General features: G+C 39.6%; 1 protein-coding gene across 1 annotated transcript in view; it reads right to left on the bottom strand.

Moving 5' to 3' along the window:
- Positions 1 to 14,099: 14,099 nt before the first annotated feature.
- The window catches only part of LOC124267962 (ras-responsive element-binding protein 1-like), a 31,886-nt gene continuing 23,213 nt past the window's right edge, over positions 14,100 to 22,772 (bottom strand). Inside the window, 15 exon segments of the mRNA XM_046702961.1 lie at positions 14,100 to 14,731; positions 14,932 to 14,984; positions 15,385 to 15,549; positions 16,030 to 16,171; positions 16,206 to 16,247; positions 16,249 to 16,692; positions 16,847 to 16,897; positions 16,939 to 16,991; positions 17,374 to 17,467; positions 17,470 to 17,549; positions 17,996 to 18,081; positions 18,587 to 18,896; positions 19,070 to 19,275; positions 19,725 to 19,786; positions 20,141 to 20,558. Of these exon segments, the coding sequence (XP_046558917.1) occupies positions 14,558 to 14,731; positions 14,932 to 14,984; positions 15,385 to 15,549; positions 16,030 to 16,171; positions 16,206 to 16,247; positions 16,249 to 16,692; positions 16,847 to 16,897; positions 16,939 to 16,991; positions 17,374 to 17,467; positions 17,470 to 17,549; positions 17,996 to 18,081; positions 18,587 to 18,896; positions 19,070 to 19,275; positions 19,725 to 19,786; positions 20,141 to 20,558 (2,380 nt within the window). The 3' untranslated portion in view covers positions 14,100 to 14,557.

Here is a 22,772-nt window from a genome sequence, read left to right as displayed (position 1 = left end):
TTATTACTGTTGTCCTTCTTCTTTGCTTGTTCTCTAAAGTCTTACGCATCACTCTTAGCTTTGACCAGTGAGTGACATTTGATTGATGACAAATGTTGTTGGGTACAAAGATTTCCAAGAAACAATCACCCAATCTGACCACCCAATCCATAAAGTGAATTCCGCCTTCCCAGGTTTAAGGAGACCTATACTAACCTGGATGTGTATTATGATTTTATTATCAAATTGACCTGAAACAGACAACTGTTCAGGAACCATTTGTTGTTTAAAAGCATACATATTTCTGGACAATATTATGAAGCTGAAGTGCTCCTATTTTTGTGCTGTTTGCCAGGATGTGGGGAACTAAATGTGACTCTTTGATTACATGCATGAAGAAATTCAAATGAGACAACAGATACTTCACACACAGATACAAGTCTGTGTAGAAGGGGTAAGTACAATATCCATGACAGGGAAATTCTCTCTGGTTACAACTGTACCTTGTTTGTTCACCACTTACAATACCACATAGATTTGACTGGGAACAAAATACAAAATAGCAGTTATGTTTTTCATGTGGAAAATATGATTCTACTGAGCCTTTATTCTGTGTTTTGTATAACGTGGGTGTCTCATAATGCAGGGGGTTCATCCATGGACCCCAAGACCCATGTTATGGCTGCTCATGCTTCACCCTACAGGTGTTTGTTTGTTCCACTGTACATACATGCGATCTGTTCATAAACATATCTTCAGTCCAATATCAATGAAGACACACACAACCTTCCTGTAAAATATGAATATATTTATTCAGTAACCATGGTAAGTGGTACAAACAATCATCTATAACATTCACGTAAGATTGATGAAGAAACAACTGGGCTTTTGATACACTGGCCACCAACCGTCCAGACATGGTATTTGTGTTAAACATCGATATGGAGTGATTCCCCTCTGTCTCCACTCTGCTGCAGAGATTATTCATCGTATCTGCACTTAGAGGTCATCATTTCCAGATACTACAGTCGTCAGCCTCATGTCACAATCATTCAAACACACGCTATGGCAAGCTCTATACATTATATCAGGTTTCTTACAGTGTTCTCTAGGAGATTATCCCACTGGAACTTCTTGTGCACCATATGTCTGAGTGTAATGTGCTTAAATTATTGACAGTAAAATATCAAACTGAGTGTTGTTGGTCAGCGGTTAGAGTGAGTGAGTGAGTTTATTTTTCCTGCCATGCTGGTATGTGTCCAGTGTAACTCCTGGTAACTCTCAAGTTGATCTCTCATCTTCATGTTTATTCTTCTATCATTTGGTAATTCTAAAATCCTAAGGTAGCAAAATGCCTCATCATCTAATTAGTAATAGGTGCAGATATTTTTTCATATATGCTAATCCTATGCTAAAACATCACAAATTTCTAACTGCCTTGCCCAGAAAAGTGGTGCTTGCTCACAGAGAAGGGAAGTTTGTTCTGATCACTGATAACAGTTTACCCACTGTCAAAAATATATAATTGGTCTGGTTAATCTTTTTACAGCCATAACTAATTGATTAAAGTCATTTGTTTAACTGTTGTGAGTAGTAAATGCAGAGAGACCATGCTATCACACACTTCAGGTGTAATTAGTATCATCATTACAAGCCTGGTCAATAAGTCTTGAGTGAGCAGATAACAAAGTGTGTTCAGACTGGCAGTTAGGTTGGCCATGGTTCCCCAACACTGTCTCTTGCTGCATCACTATGTCAAGTATTTGTAACACTTGGAAATCACCCCTTAGACAACTGGGTTCCTTCAATACAAGGGTCCCACGGGATCACAAAGTAAAACATGACCAGTTTCACACTGGGACGGCCATATCAGACAGATCACAGCAAGCTGCTGCTGGAGGGTCAGTGTTGTATTGCGATATTGATGTAATGATACTTTGTGGCAACACAGCAGTGACTGGTTGAGTTGTCCCCCTGAAGCACATCTGATGTGGGATAGAGAAGGGGATCGGGTACACAGACTTGCCTATCCCTACGATTTGGGCGTAAGGCTTACTATTTTTGGTGCTTAATTACGACCTTACGATCATACTGAAATTCCTTACGACTTCTACAAATAAATGGTAGAATACTAGATATAGGCATGCCCATGCTATTTATAGAGTCATTTACAGTACATAAAGTACCGAAAAACAGAAGTCGCATCATAAACATTATAAATAAATAATCTTTGCATCTTACAGTGCTGGTAAAGTTTATTTCAAAGTGAAAGACTTTAAAAACCGTTAATTAGATCGGCGCCACATTTTACTAATAAGTCACTATATTAAGATTTTAACCAGCAATGTTTTTCCTCTATTTCTTGACATAAACATACCTTACGATCAAATGCACCTGCGTTACTATTTTTTTTTAGCTGATCTTACTATTTTCTTTAAAAGGGGTTGGCAAGTCTGGGTACATCTAAAACACGGAATAAAGGTTCTTATCAGAAATAAACTGCTCCTATAGATGACAATATACATACATGAAAACAAAACATGTAGAGCTATATTACACTATCTGTCGGAGTCACAATGTATATTTTGTGAAGCTGTGTTGATCAAAGTAGGATGTTCTTAAAAAGTCAGTATTTTACAACTATCCATACCATTACCATGATCTGATACAGGTATTTTAGCATATACTTCAATCTTTACAGACTCATGTTTCAACACTGAACAGCTGGTGAACATTCATATCTTACTATTGATGCTACATTGATTGTGTTAGACAACATTAAAAAAATAAGGCCACAACAAAGTTTGGTTTGCTCATCAGAATTAATACATCATGTCCACATACTGTTGCTATGTTTAGGCACTAATTCAGTATGCAATTGCAATTGTAGAAGTATTTATGTCAAATATTATCCTAATTTAACAAAAATGAACACAATATTCATGCAAATGTCAAACCCACATGTTTCATATTGGTGACTTAACACATAATGTTTTAAAAAATCAACAAGCAAACAATTCAGGCATCAAAATTAGCCGAAGTTTTCAAATCTTAAAACATAAATTATTTTCTGTGAGCAACATTTGTTTCTCAGTACAATCAGGAGCCTTGGTTACAGAATCCTACATCATCTGTGACATATGTGGCACGAAACAAAAGCCTGTGGTAATCCCAGGTGAAGCATATTGCATCTTAACTCTATCGTTCAGCTGCTGCAGTATATAACAGACAATATGGATACCAGCATAACAAACATCAGTACTAGGCCAGGATGCATCAACTGTTCGATTTTCATCCCCTGACCCGCATACCACCTAACACTGTCATACGTTATTACATACAGAAACATATATTTGTGTGTTGCCTTTCTTTACTTGATGAAACACTGTGTTCTACCTGACATCATACCATATCCAATCACATCCAATGACAGTTGCATCTTGGATAACATTTTTCTTTTAAACTGGCATGAAACCCATTAATAAATATGATTTGGCCTTGAATGTACAGATTTCCTGTACATGTATTATATAATTCTTATTCCATGCTAATCATGACGCTGGGTCAACAATATAGGGGCATGAACACACACATGCAGGGGCACATCAAGAGGTCAGTCTCAGACTAGACTACAAGGATGGAAGAAAGTATCTATATGCCCAAGATACAGGAAATACAACAGTAGAAAAACCTGACGTCAAAATGTCAACATGAGATCAAAGTGTGACTATCTACATATCATACAATACTAGATACAGAGGAAACCCTGTTCACCGAGTCCTAATGTCACAGATAATGTTCAGTCTGTGCCAAAAGATTTTGAGTCGACTTCTGAGCTCAGCCTTTAGAATCATTTTCTGCAAAACAAACATGTTATTGCTAGCTGAGCTTACTAAACTGGACAAATCTTTACTAAATGCATCGTTCTAACAGAAAAGTCTGAAGAGCAGGGTTTCCAGCAATATCGCACAGCTATTTCATGTATATAATACACCATTCGATTCCTCTTCAAATCTGACACGATAGACCTAATTGTGTGTAAAGACCTCTCCTGTTCTCTTCTAAAGCACCTGCTATATTTACCTCTCGTGAAAAGTCATCCAATATCTGCACAATCATTCCGACAATGGGGAAAGTTCGGGAAACCCAAGTAGCCTAGAGTGTCCCTGTATATGCATAGTCGTTGTATGGAGAAGACTGTACCTGGACATAGAGGTCAGCAATACCCGTTGGCGCGATGGTCTGTTTGCCTCTAGAGACGTGTCACTATGACTGTCAGCTCTGGACGATGTTCTCACTGAACAAACATCACTGTACTCAGTGCGCCTCTTTACCATGGTCAACCATGGAGTGCTTTCTGAACAAAAGCCGGTGTAGATACTGATAATTGGGTTTAACGATGCTTTTCGCACAATTCCATCAGTTTCACGGCGGTGGGGCAACAGAAATGGGCTGACACGTGGCAATTATGTGGGGAAATCGTACTCGGGCCTTTGCGGTGACGAACGAACACTTTAACCACAAGGCTACACAACAACCTCTGTAGCTACTGAAACCATGCGAACCTGCAGTGGGGACGATACAGTACAACCAGAAATTATTGAGAATTTAAAGATTGTAATTTTAAAAAAAAATTCACTCGTTACTCACGTATTAAATGTGAATATTAGCAGAACATAACTCCAGATTCAAAGACAGGTGAACAGTTAGTATTTTGTCAAGTCACCATGGGTAGCAATGCAGGCTTCAATGCTGCGGGGTATACTACGAATCAAAGAAATTAGAAAGTCGTGGTCCATGCTGTCCCAATATCGGACCACCTCTTCTTTCATTTCAGCAATATTTGTCAGATTTTTCTTATTGACAGTTTTCTTCATAAGTCCCAAAACATTTTCTATTGGATTTAGGTCAGGGCTAATAATAAAAAAAAAATGTAATAATGTCATATGTTGGGTCCGAAACCAGGCCTGTGAATGCTTTGAACGATGTTTTAGGTCGTTGTCGTGCTGGAAAATCCAAAAATTTCCATAGAACACGTGAGCAGATGGAAGTAAATGTCCCTCGAGAATATCTGTGTACCGCTTACTGTTCATATTCCCTTCAAATACACAGAGGGGCGTTGCCCCTAACACAGATATGCCACCCCACACGTTAAATTTCGGACTGTACTTTGGGCGCCGATACAAAGGTTTTTCAGTTTGTTTGGTCAAGAATTTCAGTGTTTTAGGAAACAGCCACACAAAACTTTCATCTGAGAAAATCACATTGTCCCAGTTAACATTTCTATGCTGTAAGCACCAGTTCAACCTTCGCTTCTTTCGTTCAGGTTTCATGATCGGTGATGGAATTCCTCGACTTTTCTGCCAACCCATTGCATGCAGCTCAGTTCTAATTGTTTCCTTACAGACAGACACAGTTCCTCTATCAATCATATCCAGCCTTACGTTTTCTAAACTCCTTCGTTTGTTTTTAGAAACAAGAATACAAAGCCGCCTCCTGTCACCAACAGTCAATTTTCTGGGCCTACCTGCGCCTCCCCTGGTGCTCAATGCCATATCCATTTGCAATATTTTTCAAAACACGATAAACAGTGGACAAAGGGATGCCTGTTCTACTTGAAATCACTTTAGCTGATCTGATGTCCTTGTTATATAATCAACTTCCTCTTCTCTAAATCATCCATACTGAGTATCACTGAAACTGGCGTCTGCGAGCAAGTAAACAAAGGGGGATAACTCTTCACAAACTAATGAAAAAGGATTAACGGAGTTGTCTCTCTTGGTGAAACCAAGCACTTGATAGCTGGTCAAGGTTGTTTATACTAGACAACCAATTAAACATATTCCTAAAACTCTCAATAATTTCTGCTCATACTATACGTGGTGTAGTCATACATTTTGAAGGAGTCATTAAAAAGAACACCTGTATCTATCAGTGCAGGTACAGATGCAGCTTTTTGAGAAAAAGGGCAGAGAGAGAGACTGAGAGAGAGAGGGGGGAGGAGGGTGTTTGCACACTATTGAGAAGGGGTGGGGTGGGGGTCACACTTCCTTTTCACTGGTGTTTCAATGGTCATTTCAGGACAAAGGGGGGCTGTGTGTGTGCGCACCCCTGCACTCCCACTCTGGATCTGCCTATGCAGTGCCCGAAATTCCTCCCCAAAGGTTCAGAATCAAAGAAAAAATTATTTTTTTAATTTGAGTTGTGAAGGATTGACAGATCCTAATAAATCAAATAATATAAATATATGTGGTGGACAAAGTGAGTGAGTGAGTGTGGACAAAGTGAGTGAGTGAGTGAGTTGGGTTCATAAATGCTTTGAACAATATTCCAAGTATATGGAGAGGAAAGCTCCAACAGACTTACAGACCACTGCCGCCATATAGCTGGAATATTGCTGAGTGCAGCGTAAACCTAAACTCACTCACTCCAACTGATATCTCAGATGTTTAAAACTTTGGTGAAACACACCAGCCTTGTATGGTGCTCACAGACCAACAACCATAAACAGGGCTTTGTTGTTTTGTTGTTTAACACAGCACTCAGCAATATTAAAGCTATATGGTAGCGATCATAAGGTTGTGTCATCACCAAAGAATGCAACTCTATACAGCAAATACGGTCATATCAGACCATTTGGCATGTGACGCCCCCTCCTTGTCAGCATATTGACGGGATTTTGATTGTTTGTGTGTTCTTTAACACCGCATTATGGCACCGATCTGTAAATAATCGAGTCTGGACCAGACAATCCAGTGATCAACAGCATGAGCAACGATCAATGCAAATGGTAGATATATATACGATGACATGTGTCAATCAAGTCAGAGAGCCTGACCACCTGATCCAGTTGGTCGCCTCTTACCACAAGCATGGGTTGCTGAAGACCAATTCTAGCCCGGATCTTCACAAGCCTATTGATAGCAAGAAATAACAAATGCAAATGTGTTGTATTAAGAATTTACTTCATGATTTGGGATATTTTAGAGACAATGGATTTGGACAAAGACAGGTTGAACACTTTTCCAATGTAACATTGGTCTATTTCAGGCATAACACAGTACAAAATACTGCTGTGAGAGAAGATCCAATCCATGGAGTAACACACGTCATCAACATACACACAGGAAGGAACAGAATCTCATCAGTGTAAAAACTGATATAATTTTTAAAAGTAAAAAATCAGAATAAACCCTAACAATAGTTTGGAATGTGATTCAAATACAATATAATCTACCTGCATGACCATTAGTCAACAATTGTCGCTTTACTCCATGTTCCTACTCAACATCTCCAGACATGTCATCAATAGTAGGTGATCAGTACAATATGACACATCATGGTCTGATCCTGCTGTCCTTGGAATGTTGTCAAGCTCATAGTATAAAACAGCGGTGGCAAAAGATCTACAAAATATGTTGCTTTGGAACAAATATAATTGTCCATCAGGACCAATACCTGGCTTGAGGCACTTGATGCAAATAATAAAGAGAAACAGAATGGAAAAAGAACCAAAACGGCTGGCAAATATAATATAAAAGTATTTATATGACCTAAATTATATAATGAGAGATATTTATATATATATATTTACAAGGTCCCCATGTATCTGAAATTTGTCTTTAAGGTGTAAAACATCATCAAAATTTGGTCATTAGGATTGATTTCACAATCTGTACGCATGAAAAAGTCAGCCTGAGATCACACTATCTATGTCTTCATTACAGTATTATCTGGTCAGTATTTAAGCATCAAGTGCCTGTATCCATGGTAACACCTGAAGTCTGGTTCTGGAAAAGCCATTGCTCTACCTGCATAGACAGAGGCTGCAGGTGTCTATGAATGTCTCTCCCTGTAACATGACAGTCACTGGTTAACTCTACAGCCAACGTAGGAACAATACTGTGTCTAGACTAGTCAACCAACAAATAAATAACAGGTCACTCAGCAGAATGATACACATAAATTAAGTTAATCTAACACACACACAACTACACCTCTACGTAAGATGAAGAACAGTATTCAAAAGCAGAAAACGTGGTTAAATAATTCTATGTTGGTACTACGTAAGGTTTTGCCTTGACCATCATTTCAACACTGGTGGTGTTATGGTTTGGTTCAATAATGCTGATGATCATTTATACTATACTGGACTATGAGATATGACAGTGTTACAGCATAGAATTGTATCACACCGATATGGTCAGACAGCAGGTAGGCAGGAACACACACATCATGGAGACTGCACAATTTAAACCTGCTACAAACAATAAACTAATCAAACCAAACTTTCCATTGAAGTGAAAAAAACAACCTAGTCAATGAACAACTACAAACACATTATTAAAACAGATGATAGCAGGAATTTCTCAATGTATTACTCTTACAACAAAAGATTAATCCCATTGTTTGCTTACGTTTTCAACTTCTGTATTGTTTCAAAATGCAACCTGTGCATAGACATGCTCAACAAGGTACTAGCGCTTTACCAAGCCATAGCAACTGAAAGAATAAAAAAGTTGAAATCCTTAAATCTACTCAATCTTCAATTTTTAAAGAAATTTTAAATTCAAACATTAAATTCTGTTTCTTTTGGCAAAGACTATGTAAATAGGTCAGACATCATCATGGTATTATGTTGTAGATAGATTATTGTATTTATCACTACCTGACGAGTGCAGGTGGATGGACGCCCTTAGTTGCAGCTTGCCAGACAGAGGAAGGGAGATAACTGTGCATCTCCACGCCTGCCTACAGCTGGTACAAGCATCTTTCAGTTCTACAACCAACACCACTAAATTGCTGCCTCACACTGCTGATGAACGAACAAAATTCTGTACATGTCAATCTTGTCCGTTTCTTCACATTCAATAGATTCATAAAGCTTTAGAATGAAAGCAAACTGTTAATGCACACTGTCACAAAGAAACCAATCTGTACAGAACTAGACACTTGATTCTTACATTGAGATGTTAACAATAAAAGAAATTCTTACCTGTGCTTTAACATGGAATAGTACATATACTGAACAGTAAAGTATAGGTTTATATATACTGAAGAAAGGGATCATCGACATCTTAGGGGACATTTCTATGAAATTGTGTGCTAAGTCTCCATTAAAAAAATATCCCCAAAATATTTTTTCTATCCAACATTTTGTGTTGAGGATACATGAACCTGTACAAGTACCTGCTGTCGACACTCTGTACAGTGCCGACCTTTATAACATACACTTCATGAACATTGTAGACCGAGATAGGACTGACTGAGTTTGGTTTTACGCCGCTTTTAGCAATATTCCAGCAACATCACGGAGGGGGACACCAGAAATGGGCTTCACACATTGTACCCATGTGGGGATTCGAACCCGGGTCTTCGGCGTGATGAGCCAATGCTTTAATCATTAGGCTACCCCACCGCCCCACCGAGATAGGAAATACTTTGACGTATATGTAGTAAGCATTAAGTATCAGGGTGGTGTTGTACAAAGCAACAATAGCACTACGACTGTCGTAAATTACGGGAGTTACGATGGGAGGTATGGGAGTTACGATGGGAGGTAAGGGAGTTACGATCACCTTAGTGCTAAGATCGCTTTGTACAACGGCACCCAGTTTGATTTCACAACTTGACATCGGTCAATGTTAATACTGTTTTCTAGTAATATCTTTGGTGTGAATACTTAAGGAAGGTTATCAATACCTAGTATGAATAACAGATGAACACTCATTTTAGAAGTTTACTGTACGTGAATCAGCTAAAATACTGTACGACCTTTAAAAGCCATAAACAAGTGGTTTTAGTATGTGGTAATAATGTTGACAAAACATGCTTGAGATTAATTATGGTTTCACTTTGCCCTAAATCACAGATTTAATATCACAATGTACATTTATTAAAATCACCGTATAAACAACAAAATGCCTAAATACACTATTCAACTTACTGAGATACGCCAACTATTTTCTGTTAGCAACCCACTTACATCTGTTCATGTTTTGTTGTTGTTAACACAAGATACCGCAGAATTCCACCTATATGACAGGTCCATAAATAATCAACTTTTGACCAATCAACTTTTGACCAATCAGGTTTTGGCAATCCAGTGTTATATATTGTAAGCAGCACTCAACACCATCAAGGTACAAATATAGATGATGTAGCATGAAGTATCTCAGTACATTGTGTATTCTTATCAAAAGTTGAGCAGTATAGTTTGCATAATACTTTCAAAAGTCAAATCTTACTGATTGCATATATTTGGGCTGATTTTTCAACATACCTCAATCGGTACCTGCGCAGTATCAGTTATGTGTCAGCCACATATAGTGCTGATTGTGAGGGTCATATATGTCACCGTGAAACTCCCTAACAGTCTCTCTCATATAATGTTAGGAGTTAACTCCCCTGCAGTTATCGGGCCCACATGACTAAGGCCAGTGATATGGGAATATTTGGTTTACAGAGCTGGACAATGAAAAGTTTGGTCAGTAGGTTGAAAGAAAATCAAAAGTAAATGTATTATAGATAATTTGTATAATCATCTTAAAAACTGATTTAGATCTCTGAAGTGATACATCACTGGGGAATGTTCTGTTTTATTCATAAATTAATGAGAAAAATACTTATGGCCTTTGGTTTGTAAAACTGTTCACAGGTCTGAATGCAGAAGGTTCAGGTATTAGCTTATCTTGTGGTTATTTTTCAAACCCTGATTATGAAAATGAATTAATGGAGATTTGGTCACAAATATTTGACAAAAATGAAAGAATTATGACAATACATAGTGGCAATATCTCACATGATCAGATCACATGATGGCATAAAGATGTTGCATATTTGGTTGACGGCTTGGCACTGATTCACTGGAAGGTAGATAACTGATTTATATCCCACATATCCTTCAGACAAAACACAGATATGTGATTGACACTGGACAGTCCAGTTGATTATATCCTTGATATACTGAACACTTTACTACAACTGTCAAGATTGATCCTCACTTAATAAAACAGATCTTGGCTTCAATTTTTGTGACTGAATATCATATCCTCCACTTCTGTATGAACTTCAATTTGCATACTAAACAATCCTTATACACAATAAGCTTAAAAAAGTCAATTTAATGAATTATGTGATTGATTTCTATTTTCATAGTTTAGCTTTCACTGTTCCTATCATCGTCAAATTGTCATTTATTTCATTTTAAGTTGCATGGCGATACTACCCTTATCCATTAACAGTCCACTAGCATATACCAATAGTTGAGAATCATACCTTCCAACTTTCTTAGTATGTGTTAAATTAAACCTGAACATAAAGCATCTATAGGTGTGTAAAGTGCTATATAATCATAGTTCAGTTGGCTGTATGTGGTAACAGTAGTGACAGAACACTACCAACACTCAGCCAATGAACAGTAACCTCAGCAGGACACTATTACTGTTATACCACCCCACACACCAGTCAACCTCCACTCACATGTCAGATGTAGTCTGTTCACATCATACAGTGGAACTGCAATGGGAATACCATACAGTTTACAGATCACAGTTGCTGTGTGAGTTGGGTGTAATGCTGCGTTGAACATTATTCTTGTCAAATTAAAGCATGTCGCCTTGATGTGAGAGGAAAGCCATAACTGACGCCGAGTTGAATACCATGGGGTGAAACCCTTGAGCATGGTTACCTAGACATCAGACCGGGATTTGAACTCAAGACTGTACGTTTCTGGTTTATCTCGGCACAGCAAATCACGGCACCTTAGACGACTGAGGCAACTGCGCTCCTGGCAAGAGTGGACACACAATTGGAGTTATTTACTGTACATAAACCCTTATAACAAATACTGTACAACTGTATGCATCATTTAAACCTATCACTCCAGCCAGCAACATATGTTCATTCTGTAATTGAAGCACTAACACAATCAGAACTTTTTGTCAATTTCAACTTCTTAAGGAAATTGTTATTAAAAAGAAAATTAAATATTTCATGACAAAATTACTTGATATGAAATGAAAGAAAACAGCTCAGCCATTCTGTCAATTTTTAAAATTCAGGCTATATAAGAACAGACTGAGCTATAACAGGGTGGTATAACACGTTAGTAACAGTCTACTGGCGACACTGAACATTTGCCAAATACTAAGTCTCAGATCTCTAAATTCATTAAAAAAACACAACAAATACACAACAGATCAAACACATATTGCAAAATATTGACATGAATTTCTCAATCAAAAAGTATTCTATAAAACAAAAAATATATTTCATTATGATTGAACAATTTCATTTATGCTGTAAATGCTGACAATACAAAGCTTATCTGCTGCCACACAATAGGCACTGAACACTTGTGTAATAAGTTAAACACACTCCCATACATTATGCATATTCCAATACTATCTTCAAGCCATTTATAGAACGCAAAACATCTAAATCTAGTTTTGTCTGTAACGACCGTCGGAGGAGTAAAAAACTGTAATACTAGTTGAAAATGTTAGGAAAGTGGGATGAAAAAAAGAGGAAATTATTGCAAAACTGAGTTTGACATCCCCAAAATATGAGCAATATTAAAACTATAAACCATGTGTGAATACTCCTGTAATGCTGATGAAATACTTGGGCCTGATCCTACACTACGCTAATTCGCAAATCATACTCTGTGGCAATACTACTAATTCTGGAAGCAGAACAAATAATGCTTGAACTCATCAAATATGATTAGAGCAATTCCTAAACTTGTAGTTCAAACAAATAAATCAAGAAAATTCATACTATCCATTTTAGGCTATTTTGAAGCTAATCAAAACATCTAGGTAAGTTTACATATGAAATATGTAAAGCATTTCTCATACTACACATGTATTGTATACCAGAGCAAAACTTGGAACAGTCAATCAATTTGAAATTTGACGGGATAACTTTATAGCACTAAATCCCTACTAGATATGTATATGTTTCAAGACAATCTTAAACAGAATAAACGACAAGCAGCTGAGGGTCTTGCTCTGTGTAAGCAACACAGCAACAGTATAGGGAAACAGCTGTACGTCTCAAGGCACTTTGACAACCTAGTCTACTCTTCAGATCATTTCTCTAGCATGGACACATCCAGATGCTCTCAGCATCATCAACATATGTGTAATGAATACAAAAATATTTGTAAAAATGACAAATTTCATTAAATATGAAAATATAAAATAAATATTTACAGTAATAAAATCACAATCTGTGGAATGATGTCTGTATGATGATAATAACCAAATAAATATATATTCCTTGGGAAATTATCAAGTCTATAAATTAACAACTTCTTCAATGATTATCTCTAATTGGACGAATTTAAGGCATATTCACATGAGACAAGGACCATAATAACACAATATACACTATACCAGTAGTAAACAAGGAATGTTTCACAAGTTTATACAAATATATACACACGTGACAAGTCCACTTAAGTAGGATACTGTCCCGAAAAGTAAACAGATATAAAGTAACAAACTGTATCAACAGCAGTACTACATTGTAACAACTTTGTAATGCTGCACACACAACCACGATATAACCGTTGTAACCACATCATAATGCTGGTTTTAATAATTTAGCTTTTACTCCAAGACACATTCCTCCCAAACACAAACAGCTAAAGTCAACTTGTACAAGCAAAAATACTATGTATGTAAAAAGCATACTGCTGATAATATTTGCATATTGCAAGATATACATATCCTGGCTTTGGTTTAAATATAGAACGTCAGTAGGGGATCAGTAGGGGATCTGGACACAGTTGGTCTAACGCTAAACAATTCCCTCTGGGATATGGAAGTTTGTGATGTTCCAAGATGGCACCACATGTCCAGCTCTCACTATGTACACTGGTGGCAATATCAAGGGCAACCCTTGATCACTCAATCTTCACCACAGTTTAATTATGCCAGCAATACTTCTATATTCAACAGGGTAGATTATGGCATTATCATTCGAGTCAGTCAGCTGACAGCAAGGTGTTGTAACCTATAGTATAGCACCAGCTCAGCACAGCTACCATAAGTCACAAAAACAGGCTTCGACAAATCATTAAGATCATGGGCTCACAACCAGACATACAGAGATCAACCTTCTCCGTAAAATATGTGTCCAAGATCAGGCATTGGAATTTTTATGGTGACTTTATAGAAACAGATGAAGGCAATGATTAATGTTTAAGTCATATTTTCACCCAAAGAACTACATTTGTATACAGTTCTTGAGTAAAGCGGCTCAACTGTCAAATAGTCCCATAGGAGTTGCAGCCAGGTTTGTCTACAAAATCACCCACAACTCAGAAAACCCCAATGCAGACACATTGCATAAAGCAGACATTGAATCGTTGGATGGACGTAGTTCCTGCTGGAAGACCTCATTTGCATATTTACTGGATCCTGACGCCATCCGTTATATGAAACTTGTGTTATCTGCCTCCCAACCAGACTTCAGCCAGTTCAGACAAGGTTCAAGGACATCACACAATGACACAGGGACACACCTTCCTCCATATTTGGACATGGAGCATCTTCACGTCCATGTTATTTTATTTGAAGCCCAGCATCTTGGCTGCAGAATCAGCCGAGTCCAGCATAGTGTTGATGGTTGACTCGTCCACTCCCAGGAGGTTGTGCAAAATGTCATCATCCCTGTCATGGTCATCACTCCCCCCATTCATCTGGGGCACCATGCTGGCGGAGGTCCTCTCAGGTACAAACACCTGTAGCAGAGACAGTGTAAACAATGACAGTTGTAAAAGAGGCATTGAGAAACTTTATCTCAGAATCAAGGTTATGAACAAACTACATTGTAACAAAGGATGAGATAAGAAATACATCTGTTAGATATTTTCATTATTCACAAATTCTGAACTTCTTTCATCATCTTATCCAAGGTGTAACTCCTGGAAACATGTACGACAGGGTTATCTCTCCTTGTGTTTGTGGTCAGATGGTAACGGAGAGCACTTCTCCCTCTAATTGTTCAGGCCCTGAAATATAATGGCTTTTATTACTTCCAAGATATATGTCCACTAGCTCAGCAAATACTTCCAAATTGGAATGTAAACAATTAAACATATAGAGACTTAAAGTGGTGAGCTTTATTGCACTGATAACACAGTGAGGAACAGCTCTGTCAATGTGTTGAATGCAATGCTTAACTGCAATGGTAAAATACCTCTTGATTTCAGAAAACTGGAATTGTAGAAAAGTCCTAAGTTTGAAAGTTAAGCTAGTGAGCAGGAGTCTAGATGACACACAGTCATGGTAGCAGAGACACAAAATGGGGGCACAATGACATACAGTGGGCACAATGATTTACAGTGGGGCACAATTTACAAAGAATGAGTTGGTAATCCACATAAACACTGACCAGGCAGAACAGTTTCCTCATTATGGACAATGTCCTCATCATCACTGAATGCAGGGGAGAGAGAGCGGGAGAGGGAGCCAGGCAGGTGCTTCTTGCGATGTCGCATCATACTGTGCTTCAAAGTGAACCTCTTCTGACACACGTCACACTCAAAGGGGCGCTCCCCTACAGCAGCACAAGACTCATGTCACAGGGTGGTACATACCTAATATATAGGCCAGTGTATATTGAATAGTACTGGTATAATAAGTACCTTCAAGGGAGATAACTCCTCACTTCTATATGAAGATAAGCACAGGATGGTATACAAGAACATATTATGAATGGCATATTCAACTTAACAAATTTCCTGAATCAAGATTGGTGGTACTTTGCTACAACAGATACTACTTAATATCTGTATTTAAATTGATAATTGTAGTACCACAGGAAATTTATCTATGGTAGATGTCAAACTTATGTTACCTTGCATAAGCAACAAAGTAATATTAACCTGTTAAAGCTTAATGTTTATAATACTTCAGAAAATAAGCATATGTGTCAATGTATTACATTCAACTCTTAAATGTACCAAAGCAAATCTCTACAGATTCCAACCATCAGGCCTCCACCAATGTCTGTATTACAAAGCTTGAGAGGACTCACCTGTATGAGAGCGCATGTGTCGCCGGAGATCCTGCAATGACCAGAAGCGTTTAGGACACAGAGAGCAGTAGACCTTCCTCTGGTTGTAGTCGGATGTGACAGACTCAATGGGTTCCTCGCCACCATCTTCCTCGTCATTGTCCTCCACCAGGATTCCATTCCCAGCCCGCAGTGACGCCCACCACCACATCCATCTTGGAGGCAAAGCAGTCAATGTCAGCCCACGCTGTTCTTTTCTCCCCTCAGGACGCTCCAGTCCCGGGTGTGGTGCTTCTCCTGGTGCAGCAGGCACTCCTTCCTGTGGTCGAATGAGGCATCACAGAGATAGCACTTGAAGGGCAGGTCGATATTATGTTCCTTCAGATGACGAACTAGCATCTTACGTGATGGGAAGGACTTTCCACATTTCCAGCAATGTTTGATTTTGTCCACATTGTAATTGTCTCGCTCTGGGTTTGTTTGTCGCTCACCAGATCCTGCTGAGGCAATGATGTCTTCATCATCATCCTCATCATCACCTTGAACTTGACCTTCGAGTTCTGCTGAAGTGTACTGTTGGATGAATGAACTGTAGTCGGACATGTCAGCTTTTGATTGGTCCAGATCGGAACCGCTGTCACCAGGACTTGGACCTGGCATTGCATCATTGGACTTGACAGAGATCTGGAAAATTATTTTGACATAGTTTCTGATCAATTCAAATTAACAGACAATATAGTCTTGCTGTGAGTTGATATCTTTCAATGATGCCAAGAATGAACCATGTTAAATAGACAACAATAATCAATACTTTGCATTATCTGAATATGCTCCTCACCATGTTTGTGTCATCGCCAGAGAAGCTATCATCGCTCGTCGATACCTTTGCCTACTTCACTTCCATTCCCTCTATAGGGTATCCCTCCGCACTGGCTCGGGCTTCACTCCGCTGTGTCTTTCCTGATAGTGCTTCAACAAGTTGCCTGGAACAAGACCTTCAATGAGGTGTCTTGTCAAAACACCTAAAATAGCAAGTTATGCCACAGGCACTGTAGCTCACCTGACTATGTACCAGCTTCTTACAATTAATCTCTTAACTGCTAACCCATCTGCTGACTGACATGACTTCAGAGCCATCAATGTTAAGCTCAGCTTCATCTGTATGGCAATTTCAATTTACTGAGTCAAAAATACATATAGACAATATAATTATGGTTCATACTGGGCAAAAATGGCAGATCTGAGGTTCCTGGACACATATGTAGCCAACAAGCCCCTCAGAATACAAACAGTATAGGTGTTTTTATGCATACAATTCATGTTTTTCCTACATGTAAATGCAAATCTAGCTACTCCTGGACCTACTTTCAGTTGAGAAGGAGCTGAAGACACAAAGGTGACACTTGTATGGTCTGTCCATGGTCTGTCGGGAGGCTGGGTCCAACATGTTCACTCCGTGGTTTGCGCGATGAGGTGTCGCTCTCGGTTGGACTTGGTGGAGAAGGTTACTGGACATCGAGGACACTTGAATGGTTTCTGGCCTGGAGGATCAACATAGTAAAACAGACACTGAACTGTGTAGTCTGGGAGAGTGTGAGCAGGTGCTTGTCACACAGATACCAAGAATTCCACACGTGTGTGAGTAGGTGCTTGTTACACTAACAAATGACCCTAATTTGTGTTTGTGTGTTGGTACATGTTACCTAGTTAACAAGGATTTCTTATCTGTGTGTGGGCAGGTGCTAGTTACACTGTTAACAAGGACTGTGTGAGCAGGTACTTGTTATCTCTGTGAAAGCAGGTGCTTGATACCCTGTTAACGTGGATCCCTAACTTGTTGATGTGAGCACAGACTTTTTGCATTGTTAACAAGGATTCCTTATCTGAGTTTGAGCAGGACCCTGTTACATTGTTAACAAGAATCCCTAACTTTTGTGTGTTTGTGAGCAAGTGCTTTTTACACAGTTTACACAGAAGGATTCCTCACCTGTGTGTGTGAGTAGGTGCCTGTTGAGTGAGCTGACCCATGGAAATGACCGGGGGCAGTAAGGACATGCCAACTTGTGGGGGAGTCTGCGTGAGGGAATTCACGCTTCTTCTTCACTGGTGTTTCAGGAACAGTCCATTGCTTAGATCATGTTCCTCCTGGGGAAAAGTTAAAACCTTCAGCACTTCAAGAAGCCATGACAAATTTCTAAGTTTGAAGAACAGACTAAGGGAACAGAATATTTACAATAGTCTTTAGGTTTTACAGAAAGCTCCAAAGTTAACTAAACATGCATGACCAAAACTATTTCATAGTAAGTGAGTGACTTTTTGTTCCACTGCTTATACTGCCTTTAACACATGACAGAATCTGCTTCAGCAGATAAATGAAACAGGCATTGATGTTTCAGATCTAGCACAAACAACAGTTGATGAAATCATGCTAGCATGAATTCAACCTGAACCTACATCGAGATCCATGCCATGCTTGCTGGAATCCATTTCTTCCTGGTCATCAATAAAGCCTGACTCCTCCCCATTTTCATCTTCCTCTTCCTCGTCAACCACATTCTCTCTTCATCGCCCTCCTCGCCCCTCCTGCTGTTGCTGCTGCTGTTCTTTCATGTTGCTCCTGACGTCTTCCCTGTATGACTGAGCCAGGAGTTGTACATCCGACTCAGCCGAGCCCTTGTCAGGGGAACCCCTGTTGGCTTCGGAGGAGGGAGAGTCACATGGGGATGTGTGTTTGTGGATTGCAGTGTTTATTAGCTGCTTCCTGAAGGCTGACATTTTGTCCTCCTCCTCGGCATCACAGCTGGTTCCAAGGAACATGTTGAACTTGTAGGCTCCTGTGTTGTTGAGGATCTTGTGGACTGAGGCAAGGTCGGACACAGAATCCCCACCTAGAAACATGACATTATTCCTTATAGTAGATGTTCACGTCATGCAGTCGCTATGGTAACCATGACGCTGTATTCAGCAATATTTCAGCTTTATCACAGCAACCTGTAAATCAGGTCAGGTAAAGATACGGATGTTAAGAAAAAAATCCATCTTTTGGCATGAGCAGCTGTACCTGAGTTGGGGGAGTGCATCCTGTATTTGGCCATGAACGCCATCTTCTTGGCCTCCCTGTTACGTTTCTCCTTCATGGACAGTGGAGATATCTCCCAGCTGTGCTTGTCGTTGTTGTTGTTGTTGTCGCTGACAAGGACAAAGTCATCCTCATCCAACTCGTCCTTCTGACTGTGGTCGGATGCTGGAGGGGAAAACTGCAAGAACCTGTTGGGGAGCTCACCACTTTGCAGGGCTGATTTTAAGTGCTGCAAATAGAATTATTACGAAGTGTCAAGATGGAATTATAAAAATATTGCAGAGCATCAAGATGGAATACAAAAAACCCAGTATTTTTTGTAGTATGTCCTGCCATTTATGTTATGAGTTTGAGTGAGTGAATTTCATTTAATGTTGCAGTGAGTGTCGATAAGGTCTACATCTCCTCAGGTCCTCAGGCAGGTCTAACAAAAGTGATACTTAATGTGGAGGCAAGTTTTGAGCACTGAATCATAAGACGTAACTCCCAGATGCATTTGGTGAAGGTGACCTCTTCTTGACAGACAGATCCATAGGCTGGTCAGCCATGCACTGAGCCCCCGGGTGGGGGTGAAGGGAGAGTTCATCAGACTGAAGTCTAGAGGCTGGGTGCAGGTGAGGTGTGGCTCCAGCTTCACCAGCATGGAGGAGTGGGGGAGGACGGCTCCACCTTGTGTGCTGCGGGGGGACTGGGGGAAACCTACAACACACAGGTAGGTCAGCATCACAATCGTAGCATCACACACACAAATATATCTTGAAAATATTCAATAACTTTACACTAGTGAGTCATTGTCGCACGACAGATAAATAACCTTGACATACATGTTTTCTGAAATGTTGTCGGCTAAAGCCTTGAGTAAGGACAACAGATATTTTGGGAGATTTAATTTTAATAGGCTTGTCAGTATGGATGTCCTACATCACTTTCGCAGTACTATTTCTGGTCAAACATGGCACTGAACAGTGTGGGGCATGAAAGTCTGCCTGACTGTACAAACAGATGCCTTAGCCAGCTGTACCTTCAAGTATACCCAACATCTCGTTTCCTTACCTGGAAGTTACCACTACTGGAGAGACTAGCTGGGCTGGCCGACTCCTGACTGTCGCTGGTCACTCTCTCCATGTCATCCATCATGGAAGGCTCATTGACGTGGATCAAGCCCTCGATCTGGTGTTGGCCCACCTCCAGGTGCTGCTTCTGGATGTGGCGGACACAGTTCGCCTTGGTGGAGAAGCCAACATCACATCTCTGGCAGAGGAAGGGCTTCTGTCGGCAGCTGCTGTGAGACCGGAGGTGGTGCTTGAGGGCTCGGAAGAACTTGAAGTCAATGCCACAGTACTTGCAGACCGTGTCGGGGGAGTGGAAGGCGTCCATGCTTGACGCTGTGTCCATTACATACTTGTTGTAGCCAATGGACTGCTCAATGTCTTCCTTCATTAGCTTGCCATGCTTCTTTCTGTCATGAGAGTGAGTGAGTCAGTGATTAAATGAGTTCTCATCGTTTCACACTGATGTTAGCAATACTAAAATATCCTGGAGCAGAGACACCAGAAATAAGGTTCATATTTCTTCACTACTAAGTAATTCAGATTGTGGTGGTAGGGATGAATCAATGTATCATTGTTTAATGTAATAGTGAGTGAGTGAGTTACTATTTAACGTCACATCGGCAATATCTCAGCCATATCGTGCCGAAAACAATCCATACAATAAAAAGTGGAGTTTAATGTAATAAGACCAGACCAAATTTATTTCTTTTTTTATGGATCTGCCGATCGTGTTTTTTTCAAGTATACAAACATGTAATTTTTAGAGTAAAATTGATATTTTATACTTATCCTGACTCATGCTCTTTTGCTTGTCTTCTTCTTCTTGCGAACATAGTGGAACACTTGTATCTCCTTATTTGAAGCTCCCTTCAAAATAAAATCACTAATTGGTACTCACCACGAGTTGCTCCCCTTTGTCTCCCCTGGCGGGAAAAGGTGTCGCCACCCTCTGGCCATGTGCTCCACTCTCTCCTGATTTAGCGAGCCCAACACTTGAATTTACAGGGAAATCCAAAGTGTTATGTGGGAGGATGGGAGGGAGCTAACCTCATGAGTCAGGATAAGTATAAAATATCAATTTTACTCTAAAAATTACATATTTTTCCTTATCCTGACTCATGCTCTTTTGTTTGTAGCATCCTAATGGAACGGAGGTGGGTAACAGAATACTTTGGATTTATAATTAGTGATTTTGTATAGATATACTGTAATATCTCCCTACGGGAACTTCATGAAGCCTTAGATTTAGGATGTTTCCTGTATAAAGAAAACCATAGGTTATATAAAGCCATTAAAGGAAATTACATTATGAATATATTGAACAATACATATAAATTATATATATATATATATAGGTGACTCTGATAGAGGCACTGAAATTGACTATATCCAAGTATATGCTTAAGGTTGAATACTTAAGCTGAACATATATACATAGCCCTAAAACTCCTTAGAGTTATAAGCTAGATGAGTGTGTATAAAATACATATTAATCTTGTGAGGCTAATATTTTAACGCCCTCTGAGGGACTGTCAGTTGCTGAGCGAGGACCAGTGGTCCGAATGGTGAATGCCAGAGACATCTTCTGTAGTGATGTCTCTTAGGTAGTGATTAGCAAATACCATGTTAGATTTCCAATAGCATCCTTCCATAATCGTGTTCAAGGAACAGTTACCGTGTAGGGCGAGGGTAGAGGCCAGTGCCCTGATCTCATGTGGATTTGATGCTGTTGGTGGGTCCAAGCCTGCTGCCTTGTAGGCACGGAGAATGACAGTCCTTATCCAAATAGATATTGTGGTCCGTGACACTTCTGTTTGATTCAGAGGCTTATAATGGGATGAATAAACGTTTGAGAAATCTTCTCCTTGTTTTGGATCGTCAGAAATAAACTTTGAGCTCTTACCGGACACAGTGATAGGTCTTGTGTATCTTGTGATCCGAGAATAGAGGATAGCGCCGAATGTGGAATAATCTGTCTGGTTGACCTGGCAGTTGATTTTTGCAATGAAATCCCATCTTAATCCGAGGTGCGCTGTGTTATGATTGTCATCAAACTGTATCCTCGTAATCCAGAGCGTGAATTTCAGACATTCTTGCTGCTGTGGCTAGCGATAGCAGAAACAATGTTTTCTGTGAGAGAAATTCAAAGTTTGTCGATTCCAAAGGTTCATAGACCTCACTTTCGTGAGGTGTTGTAACACTACATTCAGATCCCAAGCTGGGGCGTGGAACTTCCGCTTTTGGTCCTCCAATCGAACGCTCAGTAGTAAGGCCAGTAACTCTGGAGATCTTGTCAATTTGACACCCGTTCTCATGGTGATTACAGAGCTAAGCGCTGCAAGATATATGTTGATATCGTTGAACCTTTTAAATGTTTGTTTTGGCGTAGGTAACACAAATAGTCTGCCACTTGAGGTTGTGAAGCCTCTCTTGCTGTAAACCCTTTCTTTGTTGCATAATTTTCCGAAACTGTGCCACTTGTCGTCGTATAAGTTACGAGTTGAGTAACGTAAGGCAAAAGCGTGACTGCTTTTGCCGCCCTGGCAGAATATCCTCTCTTGTTTAAACACATTTGTATACAGTCCATACGCGTAGTTGGAACATTGCTGGGTTTCCGCACACTTGTTTGGTGT

This window comes from Haliotis rubra, unplaced genomic scaffold, assembly GCF_003918875.1.
Source record: "Haliotis rubra isolate DU_JTF1 unplaced genomic scaffold, ASM391887v1 Scf135, whole genome shotgun sequence".
NCBI lineage: Eukaryota > Metazoa > Mollusca > Gastropoda > Lepetellida > Haliotidae > Haliotis > Haliotis rubra.
Note: the sequence above shows the minus strand (reverse complement) of the source record. Positions and strands in the feature narration are given on the sequence as shown.